A 27,785-nucleotide genomic window follows, 5' to 3' on the forward strand; every position below is an offset into this window, starting at 1 on the left:
TAGAATCTTCTGCTTCTGGTGTATAGAAAATTTTCAGTCGTTTTTGTGTGCATTTGGTAGGACCTTTGTAGATGGAAATTCCTGCCTTATACTTTTAGGGGACCCCCCCCATCTAATTCATTAAATATAACCTGTTTCACACTAAGAAATCTTACTGATCTTGGAAATGCCAGCGAATGAAAGAGAGATGGTCTTGCATTTATTGAATGAAACGTTAGCATTGCACTACATAGGAAACTGAGTCAGGAATGAGATGGCCAGGGTGAGGAGGTGTGAGTAGATTTAGCTGGGGCATTAGTGGAGACTTCACTGGGGAGGGATGTCCTGCTGCCTTCCCTCTGCTCTAATCCCACCCCTGTTTAATTTTCTCTCTTACTGTAATTTCCGGGAGGTTTCTTCACCTTTTTACTCTTTCATTGCTGCCATCCTTCTTAAATTTCCTTCTGTCCTCTATTCCTCCCCCCAGAAGCCTGTATTTATTGTAGAACTTGTTTGATGGCTGCTTACCTCCCTGAGCATGCTAACTTTTTAGTTTTTCTATTTTTTTTCTTTTTCTTTGTTTTGGTCTTTATTCTTTCCTCATGTCAGGCTTTCAGTTTCATGAAATTGAAAGCTCTGAACTTGGATGGAAGGGCAGTGTATTGGTTTTGTTCCTTTTCAGACTGTTGAAAACCCTGAAAGTTAGTTCTTAGGGCTTTCCAGTTGAATAGTGGGGACCCTCTCTGTTATCTGCCTGTGGGTGAAGGTTCAGCTCCCTGCATGCTGAGTGTTAAACAGGGAGACAGTATCAGTTGGGTGTGTCCTCTGGTGACTAAATGGGACCCAAACTGTCAGCTGTGTTTGGAGTTTTCCAGTTTAGATGTCCTATGGTGGCCTCCTGGCCCAACTCCTTGTGAATGACCTCAAGACTTTGAGACAACTTCTTTAGAGAAAAAGCAGGTTCCTGGCTTTCCTTATTGGATTTTTTTCATCATCTTTCTGACCTTAACATCATGTAGCACTAACTCCCTTATTTATCTCATATTTCTTTCCCTAATTTTTTTGTTTGTTTTTGTTTTTCAAGACAAGGATTCGCTGTGTAATTCTGGCTATCCTGGAACTCACTCTGTTTATCAAATTGGCCTTGAACTCAAGAGATCCACCTGCCTCTGCTTCCCAAGTGCTAGGTTTAAAGGCAGGTGCCTCCATGCTTGGCCTTTACCCCATTTTTCTAGAGAAGGATGCAAAATTTTAAGGATTGCTTCACTATAATTTTTAAGAAGCTTAGGAAAACATGAATTCATGTGGGACTAATCTGTCAGCTTTACTGATATCTCACTAGGATTCACTACTCAGGGCTTCATTGATTTGCATTCACTAAACATGGAAATGAAATCACTCGGAGCTAAGAAGTGTGTCACTCGGAGCTAAGAACACATCACGGAACCTAGAAGTGGTCCCATTCAAAATGAGTCTTCCATTCCCTTGGGTATATTTTCTTGGGGACGGAGTGAGGACGTATTACTGAGATCCTTGAACACTGCCCTTCTAGTTAACAGGCCATAGAACCATCTAAGACATACCAGCCTAGGACATCATGGTGTGTAAAACAGGTGTGGTACCTGCCCTCATTTGTGAAGTAATGTAGAAGTCAGGAGTACTTTTTGGTTGATTGAACAAATCTTTTTTTTTTAAAGCACGTTTATTTAAAGGCAGTTCTTCACTGTCTCAAACAGTATATACTACAGCACACTTGAATATGAGAGGGTAGCCCATACTAAGGGAAAATCAGTAAGACACAGTGGACAAGGGAGTCAGAACACTTGCCAACTGGAGGCTGCTATTTTGTGTTGCCATGTATTAATGTCATGCTGAGATTCTAAAACTGCAGTGCGAAGCACCAGTTCATTCCTTACCTTCCAGGTGTTAGGTTTTGTTTACCCTGGCATAGCACAATAAAATTCGATGATGTTATGAAAATGACTTGCAGAGACTCTCTCCAGTTGCTGTAAGAAAAATAATCACTCATCTTTTCAAGATATGCATTTTTAAACTAGGACATTTTATCAATTCTAAATGAGAATCCAGCTTTTATTAATACTGCATTAGAAAGTAGTGTTCTGGGTAGGGGTAGTGAGTGGGATGGCTCAGCAGAAAAAGGCTCCATCCAAACCTGTGTAGCACGAATAGTAAAAACCCAGAGACAGATATTGGGGTTCAACCTGCAGATCAGAAAAGCAAAGCAGCCAAGCATTAGAGAGACCTTTAACCTCTACCAAATCTTCCGACCGGAGGAGTGAGATCCTCAAACTCCACACTCCACTGAGTTCCTATCTCTTCCCCTTTATCCTCCTCTCTCTGCCCAGCCACATTGCTCCTGTCTCCATCTCTGTAGTGCTGGGATTAAAAGTGTGTGACTCCTAGCCCACACTTTTTGTGCACGCCTTTAATCCCCTCACTCAGGATGTAGAAGCAGGCAATCTCTTGAGTTCGAGGCCAGCCTGGTCTGTAAGAGCTAGTTCCAGGACAGGCTCCAAAGCTACAGGGAAACCCTGTCTCAAAAACAAAACAAAACAAAAATGTGTGACTCCCAAACACTGGGCTTAAAGATGTACACCACCATCACCTGGATCTGTTTCTGGATCTTGTGTAGCCCAGGGTAGTCACAGAGAACTGTCTGCCTCTGTCTCTTGGAATTAAAAGTGTGTGCCACCACCCCCCGGACTGTATGGCTGACTAGCGTGACTGCTTTGCCCTCTGACCTTCAGGCAAGCTTTATTTATTAAAACACAAATAATATATTACTATAAACCTGAAAATCTGAATTCAATCCCCAGAACTTATGTTCCTTTTCTGGTATGATAACACTGTGGCCAAGACAACTTAAGGAAGAAGGAGTTTATTTTAGCTCACGGTTCCGGAGCGATCAGAGTCCATGATTGCAGAGGCAGAGCATGGTTTCTGGAGCAAGAAGCTGAAAGCTCACATCTTCCAAACACAAGCAGGAGTAGAGAAAGCAACTGGAAATAGCATGACCCCAGGAGTTAAAGGCACTGGCTGCTCTTGCAGGAGCCTCACGTTTGATTTCTAGCACCAACATGGTGGTTCACAACCATGTCTGAGTTCCAGGGAGATTTGAAGCCTTCTAGCCTCTGTGGTTCCTATATGCACACAATGCATAGACATACATGCAGGAAAAACATTCATACACATAAAGAAATGAAAACAATTCAAATAATAAGTTCTCAAAGCCCCTCTGTAGCTACATACTTTCTTTAAGGCCATATCTCCTAAATATACCAAACAGTGCCACCCACTGGGGAGCAGGTGTTCAAATGGCCTATGGGAATCATTTTCACTCAAATTCCCATACCATGTGAAGGTAGAAGGAGAGAATCAACTCCACAACGTTGCTCTATGACAAACATGACTACATTTCAGATCCCCAGAACCCAGTGCAAGAGCCACACCGGGCAGGTGTGATGGGCACCTACAATCCAAGCACTTAGGAAACAGAGATGGGACCCCATGGACAAACTGGCTGGCTATCTTGACCAGAACTGGCAACTTCTGAGTTCAGTTGAAAGATCCTGCCTCATAAAGTAGAGAGCAACCACGGAAGATATCTGATATCAACTTTAGGTCCCCACATGCACTTACATGCTTGTGTATACACGTCACACCACATGCGTTCATACACATCGCCTACACGGGAGGGGGGGCTGAAGGGAGACGTGAGGAATACAACTACTCTTTTAGAGAAGACTTCCTGCACACCTTAGGGACTAGAGAAGATGCCTGAACAGTAAAATAGCCAGATGTCAACCACACATGCAAGCTGTTAGCTTCTTGACTGCTAGTTGTTACAAGCTACAAATACACCCAAGAGAGACATCACACCCTCAACGGCAGCCAAAACTGAAGTTGTAGCTAAGGAAGATAGGAGGAAAGAGAAAACTTGTGTGGTTCCTGAATGGGTCCTGCCTTTAATTTACTTTTGCATTTCTATCATGCTTAGTGTATAGAATATGAAGGTACACAATTGCTAAATAATAAAAACAAATGGATAACATTTCCCTGGGGTCTATGTGAATGCAATCCTCAAAGCTGCTCTCCAGCAAGAGTGAGGCTGAGACTGGAGCAAATTCTTCCTGAAGCTGAACCTCAGCCCAGTCCACCTGCCAGTGACCAGTGCAGGCCAAGGTTGTTTCAGTGTTTGTGATCAACATGATACATAAAGTAACATCTTTAGAAAGAGCCTATTTTTCTGATTAAAAGCAATGTTTAATCACTGCAAAAATTATACAAGATAGGGGGCAAAGCAATATGCCTCTGTGGTAACTATTACGAATGGTCCGGTATATGTCCTCTGGGTACTTTCCAAATGTATCTGTGCATGTGGAAGTTGGGGACCTACATCACCTGTTTCATGGCTTGATTTTTCTTATTTCATCTCACGACTTTCCACAACCTATAACAGTCTTCACATGGCTTTTGATGGCTGCGGTCAGAGCCACCAGGGGGCACACGGATCATGTTCTGCACGCCTTCAGTTGTATCACCCACATAGTCTTGACAAGACAGACAGCCTACAAACTGGACTTTGTAAGAGGAACGGAGACTTTTGCATACTCCCTGTGCCCAGCCTTGCCCTCTGCCCCCAAACCCAGGGTTCTGTCTGCAGCCCAGCTATCTATGAACAGTGAGGAACCATGGGCCAGGAATGAGTCTGCTGGAATTCAAATAGAATTCAAATCCTAGCTGGGCCATTTCATGGTCAAGATTATCATCCTTATTTTTCACCTTCTTCATCTGTAGAACTTAATTGCAGTGGGACCTCATCACTGAAGAATGAAATTTACAGGCTCTTACCGTTGGGGTGCTGAGCATTTTGCTTCAGCATTTTGAGACATTTAATTACCAGTGTGTGTCATCATATCTGTCCGTATTATTTCTGATAATGACTTTAAAAACCTACCACATTGCTGATACTATCATACTGTATACTCTTTGCTGTTGTCTGAGAATCTAGGAATCGACTCCAAACAAACGAGTCCCGTCACTAAGCAAGCTGTGTCTTCTGTATTCCAGGCAGTGCGGTGTGTTTCTCGCCTGTACCCACACCACAGATAGAAGTGAGGCAGGGTGCATGATGGAGCTAGGCCTTGGGAATGTGGGACCTCCATTACAATCTCCGCCACCACCATCATATGTGACATGCACTAACTGACAGTGACAAGATACCAGGGTATAGAGAAAGTATTTGTCCCCTGTGTCATACTTTCTTTGGTCCTGAGTACTTATAGAAGTGACTGGCATTGCTCTGCTGTGCTAGGACCTGTGCAGGTGTTCTGGCACCTGCAGAGCCAGGCGTGTTAAACGTTCATTTTGTGATGTCCTTCTGCGGATTGCTCTTTGTGTGTGTTTTGGAGCTGATGACCATCTCTGATTCGGGCGCAGGACATATCATCATAGGACAGGAAAGGAACATCTGAATCACTTAATCGAATTCCTGCAGTGTGACAGCAACTTGGCTGTGGTGGAGATAAGATCAGAATCGCAGTTTGACAGATGATGCATTTGATCATAACTTCTTCCAATTATGCAGGCTTAGGAACACCAGACCTTCACTGATTAACTACTTAATACTGTCTGCAAGCACAAAATTAGCACATTTTTAAACAGTGAATTGTGGATACAGAGACTGTGATGAGACAGAACATTTTCATAAGCATGGGAGTTGCCAAGATGGCTCCTCAACTCTATATACTAGATCCAGCTCCTACCACCTTCAGTCTAGTCCCCTCAGTTTCTGCATCTTTCCTGGAAACAAGTCATCTTACTGTACACTGGTTATCTTCCCTGTGTCTGGTAAGATAAACACATTCACAGGCAGTGAGTTGCAGGCCGGCAGCATGAGACAGTGGAAACCCAGGGTGCCCTTGGCTCAATTTTAAATATTTATTTATTTGTTATGTATACAATATTCTGTCTGCATGTATGCCTGCAGGCCAGAAGAGGGCACCAGACACATGTGAGCCACCATGTGTTTGCTGGGAATCGAACTCAGGACCTTTGGAAGAGCAGGCAATGCTCTTAACCTCTGAGCCATCTCTCCAGCCCCTGGCCAATTATTTTAAGGGAGAAAATAGTTTGGGGTCATCATGATAGGGAAGGCATGGCAGAGCAGCTTACAGCATAGCAAGGACATGTGGTGGAAATTGTTCTTGCCACAGAAATCCATGAAACAGAGAGTTCCACAGAAATTAGCATTCATTTGCCCACCTCTAGTGACTGAGTTCTGCCACTAGGACATATTTTGTAAAGGCTCTACAACATGCCAAAATGGCTCCCTTAACTGGGGACAAATGTTCAAAACATTTCATCTTCAAATTACAAGTATATGAAATTTCAAGGTAACGGATGCAGCTTGGCTACAGAATTTCAGGCATTAGTCGGAGACCTCTGAGCATAGGAGCTCTGAGACCCACCAGGAATAATTGTCCAGATTTCTTTTGGAGGCATAGGGAAAAGCCCAGAGGGTAAGTGTGAGGCTGGTGTTCCAGAGCTCAAGAACCCATGGAGAAGCTGGATGGGCATGGCAACAGCTGGTAATCCTAGCTGGTGATTCCGGGAGCAAACTGGCTAGCTAGACCAGCTGAAGTGGCATGCCGCTGGTTTAGTGAGAGACTCTGCCTTGATATATAAGGTAGAGCCATCAAGAAAGACACCTTAGGCCTCCACACACATGTACCTGCACACACACCACGTGTGTACCCATATATACATACATGCACTCAGACCACAAACATACATTTGGCTTAAATGAACCTAACCTTTGTCACAATACACATCTCAGATTTCTCTGATCTACGCAAGACTCTTCCAGCATTTCAACTGCTGTGCCTTTCCGCTTTGTGTTATTCAGAGATCAGACCTCCCCTGCTCTGTAGTTCTAGTTCTGGCCAAATCCACCCAGCGTGTAAACCTGAGCCCTGAAATTTCACATCCTGCTTTCTTCCATCCCGACTGCAATTGCTGTCACGGACTTCACAGGTGGTGCTTTAATCGTCTATGGGCGTTTGGGAAAATGCTTTATGCTCAAACTGAAGTTGAGGCTACAATAATAGCCAAGGATGCAGCTTTTCGGGTCACAATGGAGTTGGATGAATCCATCATTTTCTCCTGCTGCCTGGCAATCCCAGAATATAAAAGAACTTTATTTCACATGGGAGGGAACAAAATAGGGATAGATTTGCAGACGTTACAGAAACAGTGATAAGAAGAGATATGAAATCAACAAGGAAATTGTTGCCAGGCAACATGGTAGGTTGTCAAAGAGATGGCCTTCAGTAATAACCTCTTGGCAAACTTCAATATTAGCTCATAAATCTTTGAGCTAGAAATGACTGTGCAATGACTGATCAGGGTGGACGCTTTTCCAAAGAACCAAAGCCTCTAGCTCACCCTCCCCATCTGTAAACATAACCTCTGCTTCTCTGAGGACTACACATCCATTTCACTAGCCCGAATGTTGTGTCTCTTGTGCTTTAGAATTGTGACTATAGTATGTTTTCTTAGGACAAAGAACCCAGATGGCCGCCACCCTACTGACTTGGGTCCCAGAACCCCGGCTAACAGTCACATGGGAATGAAGACAGATACACAGAGACATGGACAGCGAAACTGGGATCTGGTGGGGAGGGGTTCCTCTAACCTCTGCGGTGGCAGCTGGGAACCACAGCATGTTGATTGTGTCCATACAGAGGGAGGGGATAGCTAATCCCAGAGTGGGAGGTCTGGCCATAAACATCTGGGGAGGAGGAAGATACAGTTGCTAGTCTTTGTACAAACTGATCAGTCTTTGTAAACACTCATTCCAGAACTCCCGGAGAAATGCCTTGCACTTTCTCTTGAGCCTGGACCACATAAGTAACAGCTTTTCTGATTTCCCATGTGTCTGAGAGGCCTTGGGTGTCCTCGACAAAGCCTGGTCCTTGTCAAAATCACATTCACTCAGTCCTTCACTCACTCAAGCCTCCCTTCTTCCCTACAGCAGATTATGCAAAATTATTTTATCATCCTGGCACTAGTTAGATCACCAACATTTGACCAGTGAGTCCCGTGTGTTCATAGGCCCATGAAGTCTGTAGGCTGTTGTATTTGAAGAAACATTACAATATATTGGGCCAAAGTCTTCATGTCCATGGCTGTGGGATTTTCTCTATGACTGGCCATCTCCTTTGTCCCTTTGAATCCGTGTTTCACAGAGCCTGGCTTTGATGCTTCGAGCCCGCATCCTGTCTTTTCCTTGTTAAAATACTCCACTCATCTCTATCTCCCACTGCCAGCAGTTTCCAAGATACAGAAACATTGGCAGATGGATCTGAACAATGACATCCAAGACCTGCAGCCAATCTGAGTCACCTAGAGTGGTCCTGATACCTCTGGAAAGGTCCCACATTCCCGTTCTGTGTGGCACACCAGGCAGTGTCAGCTCACAGATGTAGGAGCAGGCTCTCTGGGATGAATGCTGGTTTGTGGGACCGTTGACAACTTGTGTAACATCTACTTACTGATTTCACCATCTACACAATAAGGACATGTTCTGTCCAACTCATTAACTGGATGAGAGGATTAAACAAACTTCTATGAAGCTTTAAAAAATTCTGGTGCATAAGTACTATGTCATATGACATAGAATCTTTGGCAATATTTTTAATCAAGATAAAGAAGAATCTCCACCAGAGGACTAGGAAGTTCGGTTCTCAAAACTGAAGGTGAAGTGCAAGGACAGGAGGGGTGGGATGTGGGTTCAAGACAGGTGACTGCTTTTCTCGTACAAACAAGTTGATTTCTGGACTGGTGGGATTTTTAGCAGTATAAACTAAACAGTTTTTTTTTGTTTTTTTGGTTTTTTTTTTTTGCTTTTGTTTCATTGGGACTTGTCACACGATGCTGATTTCCGTTTCTTTCTTCTAAAAATTTGGCTAACAAAGAGAGCTTCCAAGGGTTTGACTTGTCGTCCAGCAGAGCTGTGGTTGAACTGCTCAGGAAGGCAATGGTTTCCTGTGTAACTGGAAACAGATTGCCAGTAGCCAGGGCAAGTGTTTCTTAACATCCAAGAGAAAAGGGAAGACTAGGGCTGGAAAAACAAAACCAGATCAAAATTCTTTTCCAAAGTAGTGGATATTGATTGCATAAAATAGTGGGTCTCATTATGACAGATGGGTAATATGTTTTGACCATTTTTTGCCTCCAAACACCCACACTGTTCCCTTCCTACTATTCCCCTTCTTGTTCTTTGATGGTGCCCTTGAATTTCATGTCATTCGTTTCAAGGTGAGAATTCTTTGTGACTTGACATACCCTTGAAAGCCAAATATACCAGCTTAGTCCCAAAGGATGCTGGTTTCTACCCAAGAGAAGCTGTTCACGCGTGGGTTGATCATGCTGTTCATGCATACGTACACACAAGACACAGCTTATGAAAATGAAGACATTACATAGACAAAATGCCTTGCTGGTTTCTAGATGGGACTTGTAGCCTTCAGAGTGCTGAAAGGTAGCATTCCTGGTTGGGGGCCAAGTACACAAGTGTGTTCTCTCTGAGTCATCTTTGAGTTGTCCCAGATAACTATACTGAGCATAAAGTACTAGTCCACTTGCAGACAACCTCATATATCAAATCATTGATTGTGGGGCTTCTGTGACCTTCATAGGCAGCAGAGAGACAAGTTACCAGAGGAAAGAAGGAAGTTCAAGGCAACACAATTAAGTAGGTAGAGTTGGTTCAAACTTGGGGAGTTTGAAAGCAAGTGTTTATTTCAGGAGTAAACTCATCACGACATGGAGAAAACGATTCTTGTGATCATTAACTCTCTCATGTGTACAACAAAACGTACCTGAATCTCTCTGAGGAGATAAGTAAGCTAGTAGGATCAGATGTGGTTACAGTGAGACTCTTTGTAAAGTAAGTACATGGGCTGTCTTCCCTAAAGATAGGTTCTGTAGATTGACTGAGAAAAACAAGTTTCTGAGAAGGGTCTCAGAGGACCCAGGGAACGTCTCTGGCCACACAGACTGCACACAAGATCCCAGGCTAGAAAGGACATCCGCTCCAGCCTTCTGAGCAGAAAACAGGTTTTGCATTTCTTCACTTAAAGGGACAACTCCGTGTGCTTAACATTCTAGGTTCCCCTGATGCATTGCATGCCTGTGAGCACAAAGACTTCTGTGGCCCCTGTAGTTGACGATGTTTACAAAGAGTTTTATACAGTTTATAAGACAAAGAAAACCCTTATTTGGAAAAGCTGCTGCTTGAAATGATTGATCAAAAGAAACATTATCAAAGAGAACTATAGCCTAACAGGTGGAGGTCAGTTCCAAGACTGATCTCTTGGGACCCTGTTCTGCACTCTTCTTAGCACAGTAATTGATGGTAGGGTCTGTCTTCTCAGATAGCTGTCTTGCCAAGAATTCACTGTGTCTAATTGATAGTTTAATCCTTAGGAGCTATGCATGGCAAGAAGGGATTTGTATTAGGTTCTCTTCCGTCTGTTAAATGGGTAGCTGGACAAAGCACAGAGTGCTGTGGCTGAGAGGCAATCTAATCAACTTTTTACCCCGATGGATGGCCATGGTGAGCATCTTTCCCAGTCACATGTCTTAGGGATTCTACTCATGTGTTATGTTGGCAGAAATTTTTAAAGAATCAGACAAGTAAACTTCTACCCACGTCTTAAATTTTGACTTCCTGAATCTTTTGTCGTGTTTCAGAGTCTTCAGAAATATTAAATACATTCTCTAATTGTCTCAGTTACTTCCTATTTGCTTTGATAAAGACCACGACCAAGAGGAACTTGGCTTACAGGTCCTGATCACAGTCCTTCACTGAGGGAAGTCAAGGCAGGGACCTTGAGCAAGAACTGAAGCAGAGACCACAGAGGAACGCTGATAACTGGCTTCTTATCCTTGGCTTGCTCAGCCTGTTTTCTTATACCACCAAAGACCGCCTGCTCAGGATGGCACTGCCCAGGCTCTCCCACATCAATCAGTAATCAAGAAAATGCCCCACAGGCTTGCCTCTAGGCCAGTCTCATGGAACCATTTGCCCGGTTGAGGTTCCCTCTTCCAGGAGACCAGCACATTGATATTTATTCCAGTACTTTTGCACATAGGAGTTTGGTTTTTATATTTAACTCTTTAATCAGTTTAAATTTTTTCAGGCTGTGAAGTGAGACCGGTTTATCCTCCAGAGAACAGATAATTTACAAATATCAACTAGGTCCTGCTGTTTTCCCAGATTCTAGGTACCACCTCAATCATACACCAAACACCCACATTCCTGGACTTGCTGCTGGAGGCAGGCCTCCTCTATCAGCTTGTCACTTTCTCATTTCTGACTGTTTGAAGACTGTAGGGCGAGTCGCTCCCCTTTCCTCGATTACTTGTTTGCCCTTCAGAGAAACCAAAGCATTGGCTTGGTGAATTGAAATTCTGATCGGAGATAACAATAGAATTATGGGTTAATCTGGGGAGAATGGTGTCTCTGCTGCAGGCTCTGCTGCATGTTACGGACCTCGCCTAGAATGGAGATTGACAGAATGGCTTTTGCTTCCAGCCTCCGGAACAGTGAGCCAGTACCTAGCCGCAAGTATTTGCCATAGCAGAAGGAAATACACAATGACATTTAGACTGCACGTTTGCTAGATTGTGTAGGGGGTTAAGCTTCCTAGAATGTTGGCACTCAATGCAGAAGATTTAAAAGCACTGCTCCTCACATTAGAGTTGCTGTGAGCTAATGCAACGGGATAGCCAAATTAGTTACCAGAGAGCTGTTTTAGTATCTAAACACAAAAGCAATTGGTGGTGCCTGGGAACACGGTTTAGTTGGTAAAGAATTTTCCTTGCCCCACAAGGACCTGAGTTTGATGCCCAGAACCCATTAAAAATTAAATGGAATTCAAAATTCCAAGCATGGTAGTTGGCACCTGTAATCCCCCCTCTCAGGAGGTGGTGACTGGCAGATCCTTGGGGCTTGCTGACCCTATTAGCTTAACTTACTTGGCAAGTTCCAGGCCAGTGAAAGACACTATCTTTAAAAAGGAGACTGGTTCCTGGAGAATGATACCCAAGTTTGTCCTCTGGCCTCCACCCACATATGTACACTGTATACATACACATCCAAACACACATGGGCCCCTGTACACCTATCAAAAGTACACACACACACACACTTAATGAATTGCAAAATGTATACATTCTAATATTTTGTATAGGTATTTCAACAAGTGAGATCGGGTAACTATTACTAATATTTCCTGTATTATCTTAATAGAAAACATGTAGGTAGCTGACCTAGTGGCATAAGCATGAAATATAAGCACATGGAAGGTTGGAGGAGGAGAACTGTAAGTTTGAAGTCAGTCTGGGATGTGTAGCAAGACTCTGTCTCAAAACAGCAAGAGAAGGACAAAGGAAGAGACAGCTTTATTGAAAGTGGGGGAGGGGAATCTTACTTAATTTCTTAAATATTTGAAACTAACATGATATTCTACACAGAAAACTGAAATTTGTGGCACATCTTCATTCCTTTAAATCTGACTCTTAAAAATATTGTGCCATGTTAAAATATTTACAATTTTGAAATACAGGAAAGTCATCTTTTCTGTTGCAAGGAAGTCTCAATAGGATCTGGAGTAACAGTCTACAAAATGAAGGAAGGGCTGGTGCAAGAAAGCATACTTTGAAAACCTCGCTCAGTAACATCCGGTTGCTCTTGCAGCTTGTGCTCTCCTGCATCCTCTCCTGCACTCCATCTACTCAAGTGTGTAAGATCGCACACTGGAGGTGACCGTTGGGACCATTCCCTGCATGACACTCCCTCTCTCCACACACCTCTGTGTTCGTGTTCCTGGCATTTCAGTAGTACGTCGCCTTTAACACAGAGCAAGAGGGCCCCGAGAGTTCAGGTGTAGAAATTCTTTCATACTTCACAATCTCTACATGTCTCCGAGCCACCTACTTCTCTGAGGCTGACATATAACAGCTCCTTCTTGAGTCCCTAGTTGTTTTTATTTCAGGTACTCTTCACTCATTGATATAATATTTATTTCAGTGCTGGAAGGTTAATCCAGGGCCTGGGCATGCTAAGTTCGGACTCCACCGCCGAGCTATATACCTAGTGCCAGATGAACAGTCTTTTGTTGTTGTTGTTGTTGTTGTTGTTGTTGTTGTTTTTGTCAACTGTTTGTAGAGATTGGGGGCTTTGCCAGAGATATTGGAAGGAGGCGGACTGCTGAATTGTATCACGGAAAGATGGCAACTCCACAGGTTCTACTGGGATGCCACTTACCTTCTGCCTTCTGTCAACCTCAGCAGCCTTGTTGAGTGCAAGTTATTGGAGATTGTAAAATTGCCAATGTTTTTTCAATTGGCAGCAAGTGAAAGGGCATTGATGGTGCAGTGTGGAAACCTCCTAGACAGCACAGAACCTACTCCTCTTCATGAACTCAGTTCTATATGTAAGTTCGGGAGTTCCAAATGTGGAGTCAGGTTGGTTTCTGCACCTCAGAGCTTGGAAACACTTGCTCCCATTCTCCAAGCTCCTTCCTGGAATGAGCACTATAGCAGCCAAGTTATGAAGTTTCTTCTTCCTTTCTAAAAGAATTCTATATTTTTGATTACTGAATTAGCTAGACCATATTAATTTACTAGATTATCAATTATTATTATCTTTATTAATTATTACTTACTAAAAGTGCATCCTTTTCCCATTTTGCATACACATTTCTCCTTTAATTTCTTTCTACTTTTGCTCTTTCATTTTGAGGGAATGTTTCTGAGTGAATCCAAATTTAAAAGCTTTATATTTTTCTAGGGCACTGAATCTTTTTCTTATAAAATGTCTATTTCTAGGATAGGAAAATGTTATTTTTGCTTAGTACTAATATAGTTACATCTGTCTCTATGGTTAGTGTTTGCATGGCATGTTCATCAGTGAAATGTGTGCAGTTTGGAGTTTAAGGGGCAGGGCAGAGGAAGATTGTTCTTTGCATCGACATTGGAAGAGTTATTATCATCTTAGATGGACAAAACAGACAGAAGCATAGCTGGACACTGAGCATAGATAGATTCCTCTGAGTAAAGGAGTAAGGGTCCTTAACTAAAGAAAGAGGTGGGGCTAGATTGAAGAATTTCTGTTTTTGGCCCAAGGTTGGCCCTGTTAGGGATAGAGAGTATACCATAATTGGTAAACATTTTTTTTCTGGTTGATCATTACTTGGGGCCCCTGGGGCACAAAGGCAAGAACCTACAGAAAAAGGGACTCCAGAAATCAAATAACTACAGTTACTGGAACCGCCAAAGTTCAGCCAAAGTGGGGGAGCTTTACAAGACTGCCCAGTCCTGGTCAGAAGTTAGTTTTCTCATTGTCACAGCTAAACCCAAGAGGCAACTTAATGACAGAAAGATGGGTGAGCTGATGACTTCAGAGGTTTCACTTCCTGGTTGCTTAGCCCAGGAGCCTGGTACTACATCATGGCTGTGGGGGTGGATGGAACATGGTTGAGACTTCGCTTTACTTCTGAACAAATGAGAAAGCAGAGAGAAACAGAGAGGGGCCTAGGTAAGGTCCCTTCACAACTGCGCCCAGTGTTTACTCCTGCTTGTCCCCACTTCTAAAGTTTCCAGAACGTCCCTAAATAGAGCCAACAGACATGTGTAACGCATGAGCCTGCAAAGGACCCTTCCTACTCAAATATATATATATCTTTCCAGATAATGTTTCCTTTAAATATGATATGTTTTCAAGCCAGACTGACCACCTTTGTCTTTTAACTAAAACATTTAGTCATTTACATTACACTGAGTAATTACTTAAATACCTAGTTTAACACCCCATCTTGTTATTTCTCATGTCTGTTGTATCTTGATTTCTTCCCTCTTTCTTGCCTTCTTTGGATTGATTATGCATTCTTTATTTCTCTTTGGTTTAATTTAGAAGCTGTCAAATCATTTTACTGTTCTTCCAGACTTTGGGCATTTCAGCATGCATCCCTGGCTTATCTTCCCAGACAATGCAAAGACTTTGGAAGCTTCTCTCTAAAGGAAGGAGATGCTAGAGACTGAACTATACCTGTAGCTGAAGGATCATGGAGCATTAAATTCCATCCCCCACCCTATGACTTCTACATTATTATTTACTTTTATTTATTTAGAATTATAGTTTAAAAATGTTGTGATGTTCTATCCGCTAGCCTCAAATGCATGAGTTCAAATAATCCTCTTACACCAACATCCTGGGTACCTAGAACTAAAGTCATAAGCCTCCAAACCTGGATTATCATTTATTTTAATTCTACATACATTCAAAACTCTTTAGACACTATTGCTACTGTTCTATGCCATTCATATTTGTTTAAGTTTACCATATATGCAGTTTCCTTGTTCTTTCTTTTCTTCTTTCAACTCCAACATTCCTTGTTCTTAAATAATGTTCCTCAGAGTGGTTTAAAGGCAAAATCTGCTTAATCAATGCTCTTAGTTTTTGCTTATCTGTATGTATCTTGAAGGATATTTGTCTCAAATATTGACTAAGTTAAAGCTGGTACAATTTTGAGTTTGGTTTCCCTAGCAAATTAGAAGAACTCTCTTTGGCCTGGCTTTCCCAGTTCCTGTGGCTGTGTGTTGTCAGTGTGGCTTCCCTGTCTCTAGGCCCTCTTATTGGATCGTTTATATGACCCCTGTCTTAGGACTCCTGCAGTTTTTCCAGCATTTGATACAGACTTGTTTTGTTTCCACTGCTAGGGCTCAGAGTATGCACTGATGCCTTTCATCTTGTTTGGAACAAGCATTTTGAATGTTAGCTTTTGTTCTTCTGTGTATGTGTATGGGGAACATATGTATGTGTTGGTGTGGGTGTACACCTGTGTGGGTGTGGATGTGTCTACACATGTGTGCGTATGTGCATGTGCTTGTGTATTGCCGTGGGATATTTGTACACTGTGTGAAGGTCTAGTGCTGTGATTAGTGTAAGAAAAAGCTGAACAGTCAATAGCGAGGTAGGAGGTATAGATGGGATTTCCCGGCAGAGAGAGGAAGTAGGGGGAGGAATCTAGCACATGACAGAGACACAGAAAAAACAGGAAGGGCAGAACGTGATAGAATGTAGATTAATAGAAATGGGTTAATTTAAATTATAAGAGCTGGTCCAAAACAAGCCTAAGCTAAGGCCAGGTTTTCACAATTAATAAGAAGTCTCTGTGTCATTATCTGTGAGTTGGTGAAGCAAAGTACAATACATCTACAGTGTATACACACTGGGGACCACAACTCATCACTCTCTGCCTTGTGTTTTGAACATTATCTCCCACTGTACTTGTGCCCTACTGCCTGGCTAGGTTGATTAGCCAATTGTCTTCAGGGATCTACTGTCTCTCCTCCCTCGGCAAAGTGTTGAAGTTATGGACACACGCCTCCACGTAGGGTCTTTATGTGGGTGCCGGTGAGCCAACCTCAGGCTTTCATGCTTTTACCAACTGAGCCATTTCCCTGGCCCAAATGTTTGCTTTTGTATGTACTAGTCTGCTCTGTGCCCCTCCCCCTCTCCAAGCATCTTCATCCTAACTCTTTGGGAATGCTTATCATTCCTTCTGTCTTTCCCATACTTGCTTTTGATTTGGGTTTTTTGGGTTTTTTTTTTACTATATTTGACTTTCTAGAAGAAACTAAAGTCAGTTAATCACTTAATAACTTTAACGGATTTCTTCATCAGATTTTAAAATCCACAAATTCTCTTGTTACCTAATTTTTTTCTATGGACATAATTTATTATTATATTTTAAGCTCTGTGGCTTCCATTCCCTTTTCAATCAGACTTGTTTGTCTTTTGCAAACTGGCAATTGCCTGATAAAATGTTTGACCTTGCCTTTCATAGACTTTATCTTCAAAAACTGTTGTTCTCTAGCTTGTTGGAGAGGTTGCAATGTTTGGAGTCTTTCACTATTTCCATTCTCTCTCTCTCTCTCTTTTTTTTAGGCTGCTTTGGTCTATGTTGCCATGGCTCCCCACCCAAATGGTTATCTTTGATTATACTCTGGATACTGTACTTGGAAAGTAGATTGCAATGATGATTTGAGGCTTAGGGCTAGCTCTGCTTCCCCCACAGAGGTGCCTGTAGTTTGCATCTGCATGTACCCACAGGCAGCAGTTCCAGATCTTGGATGGAAATTGGGGTTGTCTGGTAGCTGCAGCACATCTGCACTGTGAGCTTCTCATGCACACTCTGAGGGTCATGCAAAAGCAGAGAAGGAAAACAGGGCCCCACGCTTGGAAAGCCAAACTCTGTTTCTCTTCGCCTTAACAGTGACATAATCTGCCATTAGGTTCTCATTACCTCTTCCACACTGATTAGCGCTGCTAAGGCACAGGTGGCCAAATTTGCCCCTGGGTTTGCAGTTTTCTCTTGGCTCTTGCAGTAATTCCTCCCATTCTGTTAGCATCGTGTTGATGACTATATTATTTGGTTGAAGTTTTAGTTAAGGGCTGCACTAACTGGTTTATTATGACATGAATAAAATGTGTCTCTCATGCAAATTGTGAATCAGAGTCTATTCTGTGATCTGGGACTTAAAAGTATGTTTGACTTTTGACAACTTACTTGTGGTTACCCCATAGGTCAAAAGGATTTGGGCAGAGTCACTTAGACTCTTGGAATTTTGTTTTTGCCATTGGGTTTTGTTGGAGGAGTGTTTTAGCTTCCTATTCCCATAAAAAGTACCTTAGTTAATCAATCTATAAAGAGCAAAGGGTGATTTGGTCTCAGTCTCAAACTCTTGTGCATGGTCACATGGTCTTGGTGGAAAGTCAGATGAGAATGACTTGGAGCAGGCAGTAAGCCCAAAATGCTCACATGGAGACAGAGTAGATGAAAGAGGAGACTGGGGCTGTAATCCCCTCCAGATACACTGCCCACAATGATTTGAAGACTTTCCCTGAGGATCCCACCTCTTAAGGTTTCACCATCTCCCAGGAACACTACATTGAGGAGAAAGCTATTAATACATGGTCTTTGGGGGAACATTCCAGATCCAAACTAAAGGAACAGCCCAAAATAAGAGCCAGAGGCAGTGTGCACTGCTTTTCTTTTCTCCTATATCTAGGAGAACCTGGAGTATGTAGGTGGTAATATTTGATTGGGGGAGTGGGGAGAATGTAGATGAAAGTTTCTGACCCACCCAGTCCTGCAACCATTTGGTCCCAAATAAATACACAGAGGCCTATATTAATTATAAAATGTTTGGTCTAATGCTCAGAATTATTCCTAACTAGCTCTTACCACTTAAATTCACCCATAATTCTTGTATATGTGTAGCCACACATGGCCTGGTACCTTTTCTCAGTAATGCATTCTCATCTTGCTTCCTCTGCATCTCGCTGGTGACTGTCTCTCTCTCTCTCTCCCTTTCCTCTTCTCAGAATTCTCTTAGTCTGGTTGCCCTGCCTATACTTCCTGCCTGGCTACTAGCCAATCAGCATTTTATTAAACCAATATGAATGGCAAATCATTACAGTGTACAAAAGCATTATCCAACAGCAGGAGAAGAAAAAAGTTTCCTGGTAATTTGCTACAGTTTGGGTTCTAACCTATGGAGTCATCACTACCAATTGTCCTCAATCACTAATTGCACTTGTGAATGTAGCCTTGGCTTGCCTGAGACCGGGGAGAGAAAAGAGGATGGGCACCACCTGTCTTGCTGAGGCTAATGAATCAAGAGTCTTATGGAAGAACAAAATGTAGAATCTCAAGCTCCATCCAAAGGAGTGCATCCGACGAAGGGTCATAGCAATCCAAGAGTCCCCAGTTCAGCTTCCTTCGCCACTATACAAAGCCATCCTATCACTGTAGCAGCCTGTCAAAAACACAGAAAAGCTGATTGATAAGGTCATTATCAATTCCTACAGCATGGAATCATAGGAGACAAATGTGTCTTCGTAAGGAGGGGGTCCTTTGGTGGTCTTTGTTCCCATAGTGTGTCTGTCTTTAACCCTCCCTTCAACAACCAAGAATGCCTTTGATTGTGGCTTCCAAAACTCTAGGTATAAAAGAAACAGCATGGTTTCATTTCACAAAGTATAAGAGAAATTAGATAGTAATTGTTATTTGGGATTCATTAATTTAATTAATGCATTATTACGTTGGTTTTATCTCTATCTTTTGCCTTACTCTAATTCTAAACTGAGAAACAAGTGTCTTTGAAAAGACACTTCTCATGCCTGTCAGGAGCACTTGTCAATGCCATAGGTTACCTTATGGTCAAGAATTATGCACCTGATTTATTGAAGAGAAACTGAATTTGTTGCACTCAACAACAACCATTGGATTATTTTTTATGTTAAAAATCAAAATAGACACCCATGCCTAAAGTCATGCATATAAAAAGCCAACAGGATTAAACATACAAAGGAAACTAAAGATACGTTTCTGGATAGACATTTTATTGGCAAGGGCAAATGGAAATTATTGTCATTGAAATCTCAGGGAATAAAACTCTAATCTCTGCCTTGTACCTCTAAAGTCTCTTCTATGGGGAACAAACTCTGCCGAGGAAGAGCACATTAGCTGTGGGATTGTGCCGAATAAAGAAGAGGAATGGGTGATCCACTGTGAATTCTTCCTCAGGCAACAGCATGGCGAACGTAGCGATGCCTCCTGTGGCGGCGGCTGCCTCTGTTCCCTCCTCATTAACTTCCACGAAGGACTTGTGGATGATTTTTGATATGAAAAGATCTTTGGATCCTGACATGCCAGACAGATCAGCCTTGCCACGGCTAAAGAGATCCTGCACTCCCAGGTGGCCGAGGTTGGAGTTGAGTGTGTAGCTCTCTTCCAGCTTGAATCTGGGCAATTTGACATGGACATCAATGTTTTCCAAGTTCTCACGCTTGGTCCACTCATGAAGTTTTTCAAAAGTCAGTTGCTCCTCAATCTAGAATTAATGTAAGGCAGGGAGAAGTTAATTTGTTACTGTGATAAGGTACTATTCAGATGAATGGATTCATAATTAGCGCTGCTCATACGGTTTCCTTCATGCTTTCTGCCCCAACAGATCCTACTTAAAGGATTTCATTTTTGTCTGTCAGTTGATGGAATATAGCAGAACTGTTTCTAGGTTCTTGAGGGTCCAAGTACAAACACATGAACCCCAAGTCTGTGAGCCATTCTTCCACCCTCCTGCTCATCTGCCCACCCATCCTTCTCTCCATCCATCACCCACCCATCCATTGGATTCTTCCCTTCTGCTCTTCATTCAGTCCACCCACCTGTCCATTTTTCCATCCACTCAGGATTTCTAAACCTCTATCACACTGAATCACTTTGATAAGCCACCACAGCTTTTTATTATTGGACTTGCTTGAATGGTACAAGGGAAAATTTAGAAGTTTCTCCTATTTATTCTGAAGCATCCTAAAGTTGCAGTGATCTGTTAACTCCACTATAGCTGAAGTAGTCTCTAATAACTTCTGGGTAAAAATTAGAAAAGGAACACAATGTATGGGACTTAGTTCATTTAAAACAAAAAAAGAAGCTTGCATAGGGCACACAGCTGCAATCCCAGCATCTGTGAGCCGAGCCACTGACGAAAGGTTGTGAGGTCAAGGCCACCCTAGACTGCACAGCAAGACCTTGTCCATGGAATGGAGTGGAGTCGAGTCAAGTAGAGCAGAACAGAGGAGAGTGGAGTGGAAAAGAATAGATAGATAGAATAGAATAAGGATACTAATGGCACCAACTTTGTAGCATTGTTGTGACTATTGAATAAATCGATGTATTTAAAGGGTTTGACACAGAGTAAGGACCATATAAATATCAAGTATTATTGTGCCTCTATTGGACTAGAACAGAACCACTTATCTTATGGATAGTAAAAATTTCTTTCTTGAGATTAGAGCCTTATTTTATAATAAAATAAAATATCAGAAAGAAAATGCAACTGACAAAAGGACCACATTCATAGTATCAGTAGTCAGCACCTACTCTGTACTTGAGACATGACCCCAGGTCCTTCCTGAGTGCCAGTGTAGGCTGGAAAGGAACAAGAGCTAAGACACACGGTGGCCTAGGATTTCTGAGGGAGAACTGTAATCTTCACAATTGTGTCTACTTCTAACCCTGTCAGGAGACACCCAATCCCCAAGGATGGAAATCACTTCTTACTATGCTTTCTTTCAAGTTACTTCGAGAAACTTTCTGTGAGGGACCACTCATCACTGTTCCATTTTCCTTTAAATCCTTAGATGTTCCTCTGTCACAATGGCTCAGGGAAAGCCGCAGATATTCTCAACATTTAAACTGCAGGCTTCTGGGTTGAGAGTGTGGCTCAGCGACAGAACACTTTCTTAGCACAAGGTACTTGGGGACTTCAAATAATAAGTAGTAATAATAATGATGATGATGGTGATGAGGATGATAACAGTATAAACATGAGGCCTCAGAAGGAGCAAGCTCTGATGGACTATATTAACAAAAACGGTGGTGAACTGGAAGGGATTTCCTGTAAAGTCTATGGATGAACAGCAAGCGTATGGGATGTGTAAGCACAGCACAGTGAAAGGAGCCATGAATTGTGATGCCGATAGCAGGTACCTTCTTAAGACCAGTGGACTCATCCTCGATGTCTTCAGGCAGCAGAATGACCATGCTAAGTTCTTCCCCCTGGTATGGCAGCTCCAGTACCTTGCACTTCAGATCCTGAATGTACCCGAGTGGAAGTTTCTTCTTTTGATACATCATCTTCACTGTTTTTGTGTCTTTCTGGATGGTTACCAAAAGAAAATCACCCCAATTATTCCCTCTTGTCTTTCAAAGAGAGGGATTTGGGGCCTGGGGGAGGAGTTCTCAATGGAACAGCCTGGCTTAGTGGGGAGGCCCAGTGGTATAGCCCTGGTACTCACACACATACAAACAAGAACGGCCCAGGATGATAATGTCACCTGACCTTATTCAGTCGGAATGGAGCATCGGTCGTGTCCTGCTTCCTGAATTTATCCTTCCACATTCCCTTGAAGTAGATGGCATTCACCAGCACAAGTTTGGTCATACTGTCAACCACACCTGCAGCTAACAGTTCTGGAATTTTCCCTGAAAAGATAAAGTCAGCTTTTTTTTTAAAGCTCCGCGTTGGAATTGCAAACTGGAACCGATAATCTATTAGCTCGAAAATGTGATTCAGACAGAGAATTCGCACTTGATTTTACTTTAACTCGGTGTTAAGTTAGGAATTTGTCCCATTTTTATTTGAAATAAGCCAATTTGTAAGACCCACAATTCTCACTGAGAGAGCTTTGTGTCTAAGCATGTCCTAAGGTTCCATCCCTTGAACCAGAAAAATAAAATCACTAAAATAAGTCAAATGTCTTCAAAGGTTTACCATCAGAACATTCTTCTTTCCTGGGTGGAGACAATAACCCTTATTTTGTGAATGATTGCTTCTTTACAGAAAACAAACAAAATAAGGAATTCCACTAAGGAGTGGAAATGTTTGTAGTCGCTGACAAATGATGTCTTCAAATCTGCTAAGTAGAAGCCTTTCTCATGGAAAGGATTTTTTAACAAATCTCTAAGAAAGGAGACTTAGCCAGTGGGTAAGTCTATTGAAACAGAAGCCATTCTCCCCACAGCCTGGCACGCTGGGTGCTGACTCACAGTAGCAAGATTGAAGAGAGATCCATTACCAAGCTGAATTGGGCCCAGAGAGTGAGTCATTCCCGACTCACTACCTGGAGTTACTGTAGGACAAGATGCTGGCTGAAACTATTACAAATTCAATAGTTTCTAAATACTGATTTCATATGTTCCATGAGGTTTCACAACCCATTTCTTTCAATACAAGCATGAAACACTTTGGGAGAGGCATTTTAGTTAATTTTATTCTGCATTTCAATGTTGATTTTACATTGTAGTTTGGGGAAACCCATAGGTACTCAACTGCTTCCATTAAACCTCTCCACTGATAAATTTCTAACATCTGAAGTTCTCTCTTATACTAGGGAGCACACCAGTGCCCATAAGTCAGGAGTTGGGAAGTTGAGGGAGGGAGAAAGAAGGAGATGCAAGTGAGAGAGTGGAAGAGGGAGTAAGAATCTGTGCACAATGGCTCTGCTATGGTTCAGAAATTATGGCTCCCCAAATGCCCTTGTCTTAAAGGTTTGGTCCCTGATCCATACAGCATTGAAAGGCAGCAGAACCTTTAAGATGTGGGACCTAGTTAGGGGTCTTTAGGTCACTGGGGAATGCATTTTCTTTTTGTTTTTTATTTTGAGAGAGGGTCTTGCCGTATGTACTCAAAGCAATCCTCTTGCCTCAGCCTTCCAAGTGCTAGGATTGTAGGCCTTCATCATCAAACCCATTCTGGGGGAGGGATGCTGCTATTGAAAATAATGGTAAGACACTGGTCTCTCCTTCTTCCTTTTTAGTCACCAGTGAGGTGAACGGGCCTCCTCTGCCATGTTGTACAGCTCCCCAAGGCACTGTATTTTCATAGGACCAAATCAATAGGGTCAATTGGTTATAGACGGAAACCACCCAAACTGTGAGTCCAAATCAGTCTTTTTTCTCTGTAGCTGATCGTGACAGGTATGAGCGACAGCAAGAGGAAGCTGACTAACAGAGCCAGCACAGCTCAGTCTCTTACCTTCGGTTTGATCTTTGACCCACTTGTTTATGGCCTTCCTTGCATCGTCAGAGGCATGCTGAAAATCCACCGGGGCCAGGTCAGCACCATACATTTTCTGAGTTGAAGCCAAGAACTCCTATTTTTTAAAAAGAAAGGGCTATGAATAACTTCTATTCCCTAAAGAAGTTTTCTAAAATCCTGAAAAGAACAAAGTTTAAAAAGTTTCATTAAAATCTAACCTTTGTACTTTTTTGTTGTGTTGAATAATGCATAACACTAAATTTACTGTCCTAACCATTTTTTAAGGTTATGGTGGAGTAGCGGTAAATGTAGCTCTTTATTTAACATTTCTGATGTTAATACAAAGGTTACTAATTCTTTTTGAATCTTATATCAATGCTTCATAAGCCAGCAAATGTTGATTATACTTCTAGTGGCTTTTCAGATCTGCTTTTGCTTTGTGTGTGTATGCATGTGTGTGTGGTGTGTGTACATGTGTGTGTATGGTGTGCATACCTGTGCATCTGTGGAGTGTATGCGTGTGTACATGAGTGTATATGGGCATGATTTCCTGTACATTTGTGGAGGCAAGAGAAGTTATCAGGTGTCCTGGTCTTACGCTCTGCCGTATTCCTTTGAAATAAGGTCTCTTCCTGAGCCTGGCTAAGGTGGTGGTCCCAAGCCCATGATCCACCTACTTTCATTCCCCACAGTTCTGGGATGGCAGGGGAGTATGAGGCTATGTCTGGCATCTCTTATGGTACCGGGATCAAAACTCAGGTTGGCATGCTTGCACGGGAAGCTCTCTTACCCACTGAGTCACTTCAATACTGCCCTTGTTTTAATAAAGCATCGAGGAAGGAACTTTCTGTTAGAAAGACCGTGAGATGCAAACTCCACCTGCATTCACTGTTGTTTTTATGAATGACCTGCAACATGGCTGTGATGGGAAAAGTCCGTACCCCTTTAGGCAGTTTCAGAACGTGAAGTGCTCTGTACTTACGGGAAGGAAATCGTAGGTTTTCTCTCCATACAGTCTGTTAGCAAGTTTCAGAGTGTGGGAAGCCCCGCGCTTGCTCACTTCAGCGTTCAGGCTTTGAAATCCCGAATGAACGTCCTCAACGGCATCGAAATGAAAGGCCTAAAGTAAAAAACAAACAAACAAACTTCTTTATACAACCACTGATTTTGAAGTTATAAAATGATTCCTTGGTGTCTGCTTCCATCAAATTATTATTTTTCTTAATGGCGATTAGTTCCAACCTAGTGTTTTTCTTTCTATTGTTTTATTAATATGTCATCTGGAAAGCAAACAAAACAGAACCAGAAATATATGGCTCAGTGAGGCCTAATAATTACATTAAACTTGGCTTCTAAATAATTTTTAATAGTTTCACAAATGTGAATGCTTAACGCACTAAATATTTATATCTGATTTTCCCCCCAAAAGATTAAATGGTATGATCTTGTATATATTATGGGGCATATACAATTCTGCTAAAAAAAAAAAAAATCTCAGAAATAGTGAGACCCAAAATGTAAGGCTGACTGGGGCCTTTTTCTTTTGTTATCTTATTAGAGTCCACAACTCATTCCCTTGAAAAATAACTTCCTTAAGTTTATTCTGGCGAGAGTGTAATTCCTCATCTATTAGGAGCCAATCAATGGGCCTTTTATGGTTTTATGAGGCCTGGGCTGGTTACTCACTCTATGACACAAAGGACAAAAGGCACACAGGGTCCACAGTTCATGCTACTCACTGAGGTATACAGTGCTTGCTACAAGGATGCATCTACTGGAATGAAATGTGGAAGAAGAAGCCTTGAGACTATTTGTTCCTGAAGTTGTCAGCCCTGTAAAGCCTGCAACATTGAAGTGGATGCATCTTGTGAGAGGCACCTGGCCTCAAGTGCAGAGTAACCAGGCAGGTTTAATTAGGAAACCCCTTCCCCATCCCTGTCTAGGCTTCCAAAGGTGGTAGAATTCCCTCTCAGAGTTAACAGCAAGAGCAGAAATGCCCTCAACACACATTAAGGAAGACTGGGAAGCTTCGGGAAGGGAGACAAAGGTGACCTGCTGTCGTGTGTGTGTGTGTGTGTGTGTGTGTGTGTATGGTAGGGGAGTGTTGATCCCTTTCGCCAGTCCACAAGGACTCTCCAATCCTCCCACAGAACCACTGCCAGTCAAAGGAAGCTGGAGAGAGGCACAGGGTTAACCCTGGGAACACAGACAGGTGGCTGGCTATTTTTTACCTTGTCTCTGCAAACAGGCACCACCACCACCCTGCCTTATGGAGCATGTTCCCATATCTCTCACGCTTGCAGGTTATACTGTATTACAGGCATAATAAATGAGCAATACGCAAAATGAAGATGGGACGAAGCCTGCTCTGAGAAGGTGGGGGGCTTACGGGAAAGCTGTCAGATTCACTCCTGGGAATAGGAGCACCAAGCCTGCACATAATGTTGTCTTTGTTCATGCTATGCCACCAACTGAACAGAAAGAGCGCTCTATGTGTAATTAAAGCTGATAGAGAATGAACAACTGATCTTGTTCTTGGAGGGGCTTTTCAGAAAGTCTGACTGCACCCTGAGCAGCTACTGAACCCAGTTCGACATGGTTTAGAAAACACCAGGAGAACTCAGAGGCACGGCTGTTCGCAGGGAGTGAGAGAGAGAGAGCTGGTCAGCTTTGTTTCTGCTCACCTTAGAGAGCTGGGCTGCAGTGTCGCCTTTGGTCCCCAGAAAGACCATGGCCAAGGCAGAGGAAATGCTGAAGGGTGAGATGAAGATGTTCCCCGTGGAGTTGTTTTCCGTCAGGGTGCGGAACAGCTCCAAGGCAAAGAGGGTGTTGGCTGTGCTCAACTGCTCCATGGTGAAGGCTGCAACACAGAGCCGAGATCAGCATTCCCAGCTACTGCACCAGCAAGATCATCTCCCTTAACTTTGCCAACCACCCCTAAGACCCTGCAATTTAGGATCTCCCAGGCTCCCCATCCCGCCCAGTCCCAACCTGTCCAGTCTTATCTTTCTCAAGAGGACAAGAATACTCTCCCAGGCACACAAAATGGGGGCTAGACTTCGGCTGTGACACAGACCTGGAGCCCAGGGTGTCTTATGACTCTAACCTTCCAGACAGTGAGCTTGGCACAGCACCTCCCATTACATAGCCTTCTGTCTGGAGCTCTCTCTTCCTGTGTTAGTCAAGTCCTTGTTCATCTGGGCAATGAATCTAGAAAACCACATCGACTTACTCTGCATACAAGCAGATTCTGATAAAGATGACAATGTTATCATTTTAGGGATTCAAGTCTCCATGCCTGAGTTCCAGTCTGCAATCTCGGTTGGACTGGGATAAGTAAGTCTGAGAAACCCTCTCTCCCAGAGTCAGACGGTAGGCGACAGGGTAGAGGACTCTCTGGAGTCCCTTTTGCAAACATCTGATGCCTACAGTGCGTAAGTGCTGCTTGGGGGTCCATCTGCTGCTAACCTGGGTCTCTCCACTCAAAGCTTGTTTGTTCAAGTACGGGCCAATCACGGACGCCGTGGCTACTTAGCAACCAGGTCCAAATCCAGTTCTTATTATTGAGGATCTAGGATCTCACTCGCTCCCCTCCGAGCCTCCCTACAGACAGGATTGACCCGGCGCGGCTGTTGGGCACTGTCCCTTAGCTTAAGGTCTAAAAAGGGAGCTGGGGCGGGGGGGGGGGGGGGGGGGGGGGCTGGGAATGAGAAAATTCTGACTGAGATCGTCCTCCCTCTAGTCCGGAGGCGTGAGGTGGCGCTGGGGATCTAGGAAGCATTCCCCGATCAGCTTGGGTGAGCGTTCTGCGCAGGGAGCACGAAGTCTGGCGTCCTCCTGCCAATCACCTCCCTATGATGCCACCCGCCAGCCTTACCTGTAGCGTAGCAGTACCAGTTGCTGCAGTTCTAGGAAGTGCCCAGGGCCAGCTGCAGCCCTTATAGTATGCGGAAGGGGAGTGTCGACCTGGCAGGCCCAGCCTGGGTGGGGAGGTTCCTTCCTTGGTGATTGCTTACAACTGAGTTTGCTGGACAGCAAAAGGAAAGCGGAAGTTTGAGCGACTGGCAGGGACTCGTACTTTTCTCAGTTCTAGGTCTTTCTCTGTT

At 43.1% G+C, this 27,785-nt stretch overlaps 1 protein-coding gene across 1 annotated transcript; it reads right to left on the reverse strand.

Annotated features, from left to right (window-relative positions):
* Positions 1–19,465: 19,465 nt before the first annotated feature.
* Serpinb1 (serpin family B member 1) lies at positions 19,466–27,675 on the reverse strand. Its single transcript, XM_057787847.1, has 7 exons — positions 27,557–27,675; positions 26,364–26,539; positions 24,662–24,799; positions 23,677–23,794; positions 21,982–22,124; positions 21,630–21,797; positions 19,466–19,971 (listed from the first exon to the last, which is right to left on the reverse strand). Exons 2-7 carry the CDS (start codon positions 26,529–26,531, stop codon positions 19,567–19,569), a joined length of 1,140 nt encoding a protein of 379 aa, XP_057643830.1. The 5' UTR covers positions 26,532–26,539; positions 27,557–27,675; the 3' UTR covers positions 19,466–19,566.
* Positions 27,676–27,785: the final 110 nt, after the last annotated feature.

This window comes from Chionomys nivalis, chromosome 13 (genome assembly GCF_950005125.1).
Source record: "Chionomys nivalis chromosome 13, mChiNiv1.1, whole genome shotgun sequence".
Taxonomy (NCBI): Eukaryota; Metazoa; Chordata; class Mammalia; order Rodentia; family Cricetidae; genus Chionomys; species Chionomys nivalis.